Source organism: Aedes aegypti, chromosome 3 (genome assembly GCF_002204515.2).
Source record: "Aedes aegypti strain LVP_AGWG chromosome 3, AaegL5.0 Primary Assembly, whole genome shotgun sequence".
Lineage (NCBI taxonomy): Eukaryota > Metazoa > Arthropoda > Insecta > Diptera > Culicidae > Aedes > Aedes aegypti.
In genome coordinates, this window is record NC_035109.1 from 286,935,508 (window position 1) to 286,946,136 (window position 10,629).

Genomic DNA, 10,629 nt, shown 5'->3' on the forward strand with positions numbered 1-10,629 from the left:
ACAAAGGACCTTACTGATACAAACAACTTTGTACAAGACCGTTTTTGTCTAAAGTTTCATTCTAAAGCTCAAAATGCATCTTTCCGCGTAAAACTGATTCCTGGACCATAGTGCAGCGGTTTCCATATAACCCACCAACGAATGGTCTGGTCGACGAAGCGGCAAATCGTCATTCCTTACAGGCGACGCTCAGACCCAGGCCCGTACTTTTCCTGGTCGAAAAAAAACAGCACGTCTCACCTACTGTAATAGCCGTGCCATACGTAGCAGCACGAGTAATTTGTCACTTGAGTAAACAGTTTTTCTCTCGGTTTCTAACTTGGGGTTTTGCGAGAAAAACTCACGTTTTTTGAACTTCACCGACCGGGCTCGAACTGCTCGCCGGATCGAGGGGAACATATTGTTTTACGGTTTGGATGATTTTGTGGGATGATTGGTGTTGTAACTTTTTGATGATTTTAGAAATGGATGTTTGTTCATTTATTTACATTCATTTTGTTAAGCATCTAATTCACAGCAATGTATGCTTAGGACTACCATATTTACTATCATCAGAAAGAGTACATATTTTCAACTCTATGAACAATACTAAAAAATATCCTATCCTCAAAATACACGTTTTACTATCGAGTTTGTCTGACTTTCCCCGTATTTTTTTCAATATTATAAAGTCGTTAGTAGCATTAACCCGTCTTCTTGTTGACATTACGTCCTCACTGGGACAAAGCCTGCTTCCCAGCTTAGTGTTCAATGAGCACATCCACAGTTATTAACTGAGAGCTTTCTTTGACAAATTTGCCATTTACACATTCATATATCGTGTGACAGGTGCGATGACACTCTATGCCCGATGGGGCTTATTTTTTGAAAGTTCTCCAAACCAAAAGTTTGTGTGCTCTTCTGAATTCAAATAACATAAAATAGGAAACCTCAAAGTTTGAGCCAAAAATATTGAGAGGTGGCGCAAGCTAAATGAAGAAAAGAATGATGCTGAAGGCTTTAAAATTGATAACAAAATAACACAGTTATGAAAACTTCACAGAATGTCATATTTTATAATTTGAAAAATCAGTATTACTGAATAAAAAAAAGACTTCATCAAAAATTTCAGGACCTTTTAGGGATATGATGCATGATATAAGCACGCCTAACTGAATTCACGATATTACTTAATCGCCGCATTGCACGCTGAAGAAGTGTACATATAGCATCGCTCACCCGGACAGGAACAATAAACGATCCAAACACTACTCAATCAGCTATAAGGCGATGTTTCAGAACAAAAAGTGTGCCTGTTAAGTAGATAGATTCTATGCAAGTCTTGATCGATGTCCACATATCTGAGATAGACGAAAGTTTCTTTGACACTTTTCACTGCCCTCGCCCACTCATATCGAATTTCAGTCATCAAACTTACTAGCAAGCAGAACGAAGGTACTTGCCTGTTTCATCAGCGGCAGCAGCATCTTCTCGATAGACTTTATTTTGATGTCCAACTTGAACTCCATCGGAACGCTATTTCCGTTGCCACCTGACCCCATTCCAACTGCTCCTCCAGAATAGCCTCCCTCTGCCATCTCGAATCTATCTCGATACTCAGAAACTCGTCTTGTTTCTTTCTACACTTTTCGCTGTTGAAAACACCTTCTCCGACAAACAGCAATTCCATCAATTTTGCTTACACTGCTCTGCACACTAATCGAATTACCACCAACAAGAATTGAATCAACGCCACAAAAGGCCACGATAAAAACCATTCACTTTGGCTGTACTGCCGCATAAACTTAAACTTATCTTTCCCTTTCTTAAACACTTTTCCACAGCTTTTTCTCAGGCTTTCCTCCCCGCATGGAAAACAATTTTCTCTCACAATTGAGCTCACAAACTCCTTAAAAGGCCATAGCACCTTCGGAACAAAAAGAACACCACTGCATGAGCCGCTTTTCCCCCACGTTCTCCCCCTCTCCTCCCCGTCACTTGCCCTAGAAATCACAAGAACAAAACACCTGCCACCGAAAATCCGCGCCCAGACAGGGCGGCCCACCACCCAGTTTGACCCTTGTATGGTTGAAGAAATCCTCGAACCGCGCACGGCTAAAGATCACGAACGGCGAAAACGCGGCGCTCAACAAGCGTCGAATTCCGTGCACGCCCGAAACCGACCGGTCGAACGAACTGAACCACAGAGCAGAAGCGACGGCCTTCGAGCCAAACCAGGGTGGATGTTCCAGTAGTGGAGGTACTGAGCGCGATTCAAGTGGGTTTAACTGCTCGTTATCCTATAAGACCTATGAATACAGTTATGAATATTTAATATTTGAATTGTCCGAGTATTTGAGACTCACAATGAATTCGAATCCATTAATCTACTAAGCATGTAAGAGTTTAAAACTTCTTAGCAAATTTAACTGTAAAAACTGAGAATATTGATAAATATTATGATTTTTCATCTTTACCTATTAGTTTTACGCATGTCTATGTGTATATCCTATTCAGTGGCGCAACCAAGGGGGGGTTTTGGGGTTCTAAACCCCCCCCCCCCCCCAGAGCCGAAAAAAAATTAAAGGGTTGCCAAGTATCTTTTAGAAATTCAACACAGAGCAGTAACTTAGTTTGATTCGTAGGAACACTAGGAATGTCAATGATTTTCACATTTATTTTGCTCTAAGTTTTATTTTTTAAATTCATAAGCTTTTCAGGGAGTTTTATAAAAACATCTGCGAATTTTCAAGGCTCACTTTACGAAATTTTCAAGCCTCTTTTAAAAACAAACAGAAGGCGTTGTGTCCACAGTTTGCCAAACCTTCAGAACCTTTTCATTGCTGCAGCATCCGAAATATCAAAATTCTTATAGTTGCTCAAGCATTTTGCCAAATTTGGCGACCTTTAGAGTATACCAATTCTTTGATCTTTAAAAATTATTAGAGAGGAGGAAAGTTTTCGAATGCTCTTGAAGTATTTAGCTGCCGGTAGAATCATTTCGGACCCATTAGGAACTTATGACAATTTTGAGATTATGTATGTGTGGATTGAGTGTTAAGGGTGATGAGGGTGTTCATTCAAAAAATGTTAGAAAAATATTACTCTGATTTGTCTATTAGAAATATGGATGCATTGCCGTCCCACTACAATAGTAAATGAATCGCGATTTTCAAAGGCATCCAAAAATTAAGGTTTAATATTTGTTTTAAGGTGTTATCACATGTTTGGACATAAAATCGCCACAATGAAAGCAGAATTAATGTTTGACCATTGCACTCTTTTATCAGGATTGCCAATCCTGTAAGATCCGACAATTAGTTTTTAATGATTTTTATTGCAAATCTCTGTGCTTGAAGATTGTTGTCGAAGCCATTCTCCTTGTTGATAAACTCGAAAACATATTTAAGGGACTACACAGAAAGAGAGCAGCTGTATAGCATCACGCTAATTTATTGTAATGGTTTTTAATTTTATTTAAGTATGCAATTTCTAAAACATACATTAATTCTTCAACTCGATTTTTTCATGAAAAAAATCTTCTCAAATATATTTTAAAGTTTACAAAACCCCCCCTAGAACCAAATCCTGGTTACGCTACGTTTATAACTTTCGTTTATAACTTTCTACAAATCTACAACTAAAGAATAGCAAGAGTTCAATTATGCATTCAATTATTATTATCCAATGTAAAAATATATACTTTTTTGTAAAAAAAAAATGCAAAAAAAAAATATTTTATCTATATGTAATCAAGATAAATGTTACAGATCTGCAAAACTGGATGTACACGGGAAATTAAGGTTAATAAAAGCATATTTTTCTATGATCATTTATTTTGCTGACAGTAAATAATAATCACCATGTTCAAGAATTTCGTGCGCAGAAATTAAGAAGATTTAATAAAAAAAATCACTGTTTACAGTCGAGTGTTCGAAATATAAGGACTGTTCAGAATTTGAGACAAAACGGTATTTACTTTCAAAATCGTAATGTAAATTATTGATTGTGATGATAAAAACACGTTTTACTATTACTTCAAGCCTGGTATAAAATAACGTTTTGCTGCAAATGCTGAATGCTGTCTCATATTTCGAACACTCTGATTCAAATTCCGAACAATATGAATAAACAGCACTTACATTAACACCAGGAGCCCCGGGATCAATAACATCTACATGTATTATCGACTATATCTCAGCGTCTAGTACACATGCACAGCTCAGCCGATTTTCGAGAATCAGGTTTGGGTAGGTCGCAGATTTTGACTGTAAAAACCACTAGTGCTCTGGATATGCATGCTAGATGTTTGGTATCTCAGACAAAAAAATCTGGTATAAGTTCCCGAGCAGAAGAAAATAACTACTGACTACCAAATTGACGTATTCCATACCAGATAATTTCCAATACTTACAACCTGAATGAAGAATAAATGAGCCCTGCATAAGAGGTAAAATACCTCAAAAAATACCTTCTGCGTATTCTACAAATCTTCTCCTTCTTCTTAGCATTAACGTCCTTACTGGGACAAAGCATGCTTCTCAGCTTAGTGTTCTTGTGAGCACTTCCACAGTTATTAACTGAGAGCTTTCTTTGCCAAATTTGCCATTTTCGCATTCGTATATCGTGTGGCAGGTACGATTATACTCTATGCCCAGGGAAGTCAAGGAAATTTACATTACGAAAAGACCCAAGCAGCATAGTTTGTTTCAACTCAAGAATAAAATAATCTCTTGAAACTAATCCAAGTTGTCAATGGTTGAAAATATGACTTTCAATTGCACTGAACAGCAACGCAAAAAGCGCAAGAGGTGGAGTCTGTTTGCAACATATTTAAGTTATATCTAAATTGCTTATTTGTGATAAAATACTTGAGAGAAAAAAAATGAAAACAAAGATGAACGAGAACCAAACATCCGACCTCAAGATCACCTAATTTCTTCTTTACTCACTACTCCACCAGCTCTTCGAACAATTGCTTCGCAAATGCACTATAAAAGCGACCACATGGCCCATTAATCAAAGTTTGTTGCTTATAACTTTACTGCCCCATTCGGAATACAAGTTCATTACTGTCGAAATTAGACCACGCCTGAAATAATCTAAAATAATCTAAAACTTCCGCGCAACATATGAGAAACACCATTCAAACAAACAAACTGTTGCTAGACCATGTTTTAGTTGTTAGATGATACGTAAGGTGCAACTCAACCATATTGCAACTCGATTCAAACAAACAAACTTCTAGCTGTCATACACGTAGTTAAGTGCAACTTGGTCGCAACTGAGATGAATCTTCTTGAGTTGTGGGTATGGAAACGAAAATTGAATGCTAGTTGCGGATGCTTTAAATGGAAGTAATTTGAAACATAACATTAAAACCGGCATTTTGAGTGAAGTTTCAAGAATTTGTTTGAAAAGTTGCTGGAAACATCTTGACAAACTTGACTTCATTGCTATTTGCAAAGGACATTTGCAGCAAATCTTGTCGTTTCAAAAATGTTGAACGTCTAACAAGAAGTGAAATGCATGTTCATTGGAACGGAAATGAAACTTTATGAGCCCTAATATTGATATGCAACCGAACTAGAACATTGTAAGTTACAGATGCTTTTATTGATACGCGATTGAAACCATTTTTGAAAAGCATCTCTTTGGAAGATGTTTCGTGTGCTACTTGGGGATCCTGGACCGACCGGGAATTGAACCCAGACACCTTCAGCATGACTTTGCTTAGTAGCCGCGGACGCTAACCACTCGGCTAAGGAAGGCCTCTGTATTCTACAAATACCAAGCTAAAATTAAATCAGGTATTGTAATACCTTAATAATACGTGATGGATTTTCATATAAAACTGATTTTTTTCAATAATGGTTCAATACCTCCAGCAGTCCTCAATACCTATCGAACACCAAAATGAAGTATTTATAATTATTTTCAACATTTTTTTTTTTTCAAATAATACCAAAATGAGGTATTGACAACTGAACAATACCTAATTATGGTATGATACCAAAATATGGTATGCTTAAGTTATTGCGAGTTATTCTTTCATCCTCGGGTTGCACTACATTTTATTCCCTTTGGATTCTAGATTACTTGTAACGGATTTAGATTAGTTTCATTTTCTATTATGAACAACCTTGTTCAAAACATCCATCTGCAATGTTGTTCATGGAGACATTTTTGACATTTTTTGGTACAAATTTTCTTGTAAAAATGCAGTGAACATGTCCTCAGCGTTTTGCCCAGCAACTCCTATCCCTACCTCCTCGTGGTACTGACCGGGGTACGAGTAACCGTGTAGAAGATCGGGTAACCAACCCCCGGTTGGAACTTTGGTCGTATGCTGACAGGGAAGGGGGGTTTGCTTTTGCCTTTGCTTCTGCAAACCTGAAGCGTTTGTACTCCATGTTAGGAGCGGCTCACAACAGCGTCTGTTCCCCATGTCAGGGGCGGCTGATCATCGTCCGAGTGCCAGTGAAGGACTCTTAACTAAAATGCGCACTATGGCCCTCCGAACATTTAGGGGGAATGGTCCTCCGGAAATCTAGGGGGTTGGTGTCAGGCCCTGCAAGCCAGCCATAACAACACATCAGTACAGGAACGTCAACGAGAGAATACGGACCGGAACAATCGGCAAAGACCACAGCGACGAGAATGGACTAGCGATTGGAAACTCGGTACGTGGAACTGCAAATCTCTCAACTTCATTGGAAATACTCGCATACTCTCCGATGTACTGAAGACCCGTGGTTTCGACATCGTAGCGCTGCAGGAGGTGTGCGAACGTTTAGAGGTAACCATACCATCTACCAGAGCTGCGGCAACACACGCGAGCTGGGAACAGCTTTTATTGTGATGGGTGATATGCAAAGGCGCGTGATCGGACGGTGGCCGATCAATAAACGAATGTGCAAGTTAAGAATCAAAGGCCGATTCTTTAACTTCAGCATAATCAACGTGCATAGCCCACACTCCGGAAGCACTGATGATGACAACCACGACGTCAAGATCATCATAGGAGATTTGAACGCTCAGGTTGGCCAGGAGGAGGAGTTCAGACCGACGATTGGAAAGTTCAGCGCCCACCGGCTGACGAACGAGAACGGCCTACGACTGATAGATTTTGCCGCCTCCAAGAATATGGCCATTCGTAGCACTTATTTCCAGCACAGCCTCCCATATCGGTACACCTGGAGATCACCTCAGCAGACTGAATCGCAAATCGACCTCAGAACCTATCGTGGCGCTGACATTGACTCCGACCACTACCTGGTGATGGTGAAACTGCACCCAAAACTATCCGTCATGAATGATGTACGGTACCGACGCCCGCCCTGGTACAATCTCGAGCGGCTGAAACAACCGGATGTCGCCAAAGCGTACGCGCAGCATCTTGAGGCAGCGTTGCCGGATGAGAGCGAGCTCGATAGGGCCCCTCTTGAGGACAGAGAGCTGGAAGAGGTGGAATGCCAAGAGACGGAGTTGCTGTACCGTTCTCAAGAAACGCGGAAATCCTATCAGAAGCTCAACACATCCCGCAACGGCTTCGTGCCGCGAGCTGAAATGTGCCGGGATAAGGATGGGAGCATCTTGACGGACGGACGCGAGGTGTTCGAAAGGTGGAAGCAGCACTACGATGGACACCTGAATGGCGCAGAGAACACAGGCACAGAAAGTCAGGACAGCAGAAAGTCAGCACAGCGGACAGTGGAAACCAACCAGCTCCCACGATGGGAGAAGTTAAGGATGCCATTCAACAGCTCAAGAACAACAAGACCGTTGGCAAGGATGGTATCGGAGCCGAACTCATCAAGATAGACCCGGACAGGTTAGCCGCTTGTCTGCATCGGCTGATAGTCAGAATCTGGGAAACGGAACAGCTACCGGGGGAGTGGAAGCAAGGCGTTATATGCCCTATCCACAAAAAGGGCGACAAACTGGAGTGTGAAAATTATCGTGCAATCACTATCCTAAATGCCGCCTACAAAGTACTATCCCAGATTCTCTTCCGTCGTCTATCACCTATAGCAAACGAGTTCGTGGAAAGTTATCAAGCAGGTTTCATCGACGGCCGCCGGACAACGGACCAGATCTTTTCCGTGCGGCAAATCCTCCAGAAATGCCGTGAGTACCAGGTCCCTACGCAACATTTGTTCATCGATTTCAAGGCGGCATACACGGAGACGGAATTCAACTCAATTTTGGGTTGTTTCAACGCAATTCCGTAGTTGAGCCCAATAACTCAATTTTGGCTAAATTTCCAAGGTCCCCACTAGGTAGTTTGGCTTTAATTCCATTAGAAAAATATACTCAATTTTGGGTTGATTTAACGCAAAATTGAGTTCTTTCGACCCAAACATAAGAAAAGTTGCATTTACCCAAATTTGGCTTATTGGGCCAAAGTACCCCCATTGGGTAGATGCAGCTCTCTCTATTTTTGACAACATTCGTGTGGGAGAAAGAGAAAACCGAGAGATTTTGGGTTGAAACTATAATCGATATACTTAATTTTGGGTAAAGCAAACTCAAAAATTAGGTAAAAATATTTCTCCGTGTACGATAGTATCGACCGCGTAGAGCTATGGAAAATTATGGACGAGAACAGCTTTCCCGGGAAGCTCACAAGATTGACAGCGTGAAGATCTCAGGCGAACACTCCAGTTCCCGACAGGGCGACGGACTTTTGTGCCTATTGTTCAATATTGCGCTTGAAGGTGTCATGCGGAGAGCCGGACTTAACAGTCGAGGCACGATTTTCACGAGATCCGGACAATTTGTTTGCTTCGCGGACGACATGGATATAATTGGGAGAAAATTTGAAATGGTGGCAGATTTGTTCACCCGCCTAAAACGCGAAGCAACATGAGTCGGGCTAATGGTGAATGCGTCGAAAACAAAGTACATGCTGGTTGGCGGAACTGAGCGCGACAGGACCCGCCTAGGAAGCAGTGTTACGATAGACGGGGATACCTTCGAGGTGGTGGACGAGTTCGTCTACCTCGGATCCTTGTTGACGGCTGACAATAATGTTAGACGGGAAATACGAAGGCGCATCATCAAGGGCTCCAGAAGAAACTACGGTCAAGAAAAATTGACCCCCGCACCAAATGTACGATGTACAAAACGCTCATAAGACCGGTAGTCCTCTATGGGCATGAGGCGTGGACTATGCTCGAGGAAGACTTGCAAGCTCTTAGGGTTTTCGAACGCCGAGTGCTAAGAACGATCTTCGGCAGCGTGCAGGGGAACGGCGTGTGGCGGCGAAGGATGAACCACGAGCTCGCTCAACTCTACGGCGAACCCAGTATCGTGAAGGTAGCGAAGAAGGCGTGGGGCGCAGCGAGCTAGGTAGATTGACCAGGAGCAACAGGACCTGGAGAGCGTGAGTCGCATTCGAGGATGGAGAGAAGCGGCCATGAACCGAGTGAATTGGCGAGGCTTTATCAAGATAATTGATGTAAAGCCAAATAAGTAAGTAAGTAAGGCTACTGAGTAGTAGAGATTGTTCGGGTCGGGTTTGAAAATATAATTTTTTTCGGGTTCAGGTTTGGGTCGGGTTTGGAGGCTACATAATTATCGAGTTTCCCTATGCACCAGAAACGATGAATTTATCATTTTTTTTTAAACTCGGGTTGTATTCGGGTTTTTCTTAAAAAAAATTGTCGGGTTCGGGTTAAAACAGCGATTTTTTTTTCGGGTTCGGGTCCGGTCCGGGTTTGAAGAAATAAAATAAGTCGGGTACGGTTCGGGTTCTGAAAATGTGAGACCCGACTATCTATACTGAGTAGTACGATATGCACTACACTAAGCATACGGGTGGTGCCACAATAGATATAAAAACTGATCGCAGTCGCGCAGGAATAAGACACATGTTTTTAAATCCCACATTGATACACTTCAGACATGTATATAGGTACCATATTGTTTGTAAATGTTACGTCCATCCAATTGTAAACAAACGGCTGCAGGATTGTAAGGTGGTAATTTTATTATTATTATCTGTTTCAAATTTTTAAATAGTTCGCAGAAGATGGTCGAAGTCCAGTGAAACGACGGATGCATTCGAACAATCTGTGCACATTATTTTTCACGAAAACAAATCGATTATTCATGGACACACTTAATCACTTCTGACACACTATATTATTTCATACGTTTTCAGATTTCTACAAGCTAATATATCGAAAGACAGTGCTGGTTCTGCAGCAACTTCAATAAAAACAGTTGTAACGGCAATACCTCCACTATTATAACACCCACAACCATTGGCTAACTTACCCTACACGAGAAAAAAAGAAACAAAAAAGATTTTCCAACTGCGGCCTCAGCCGTGGATGGCGACGCGGAAAATTTCGTCGAGTCGGGAGCAACTCCTGAGCTCAGCCAGAGACGCGCGCGCACGAGAGATCAGCGAAAGAACCGGGCGAACACTGACTGACTGACTGAATGCTCGATGGCAGCCGGCGTCTTCGTTGCTCTGATCGATCGACGACGACGCGTTGTCGCGTTGGACTTAACTGCTCACTCGTCGCGGACGGTGGCCGTTTAGTGCCTACATTAGTAGGGGAATATGGGGCGAAGCAATATCTGTGGGATGTTTTCTTGAAATCTGACATAATTTATTATGACGCCCTGAAATTATTG

At 41.6% G+C, this 10,629-nt stretch overlaps 1 protein-coding gene across 1 annotated transcript in view; it reads right to left on the reverse strand.

Moving 5' to 3' along the window:
- LOC5574124 (alpha-catulin) overlaps positions 1–10,431 on the reverse strand; it is a 598,722-nt gene extending 588,291 nt beyond the window's left edge. Inside the window, exons 1-2 of the mRNA XM_021853431.1 lie at positions 10,264–10,431; positions 1,443–1,906 (exon numbers count right to left, since the gene is read on the reverse strand). Coding sequence (XP_021709123.1) covers positions 1,443–1,577 — 135 coding nt within the window. The 5' untranslated portion in view covers positions 1,578–1,906; positions 10,264–10,431. The remainder of the gene's footprint in view (positions 1–1,442; positions 1,907–10,263) is intronic.
- Between the last annotated feature and the right edge of the window lie 198 nt (positions 10,432–10,629).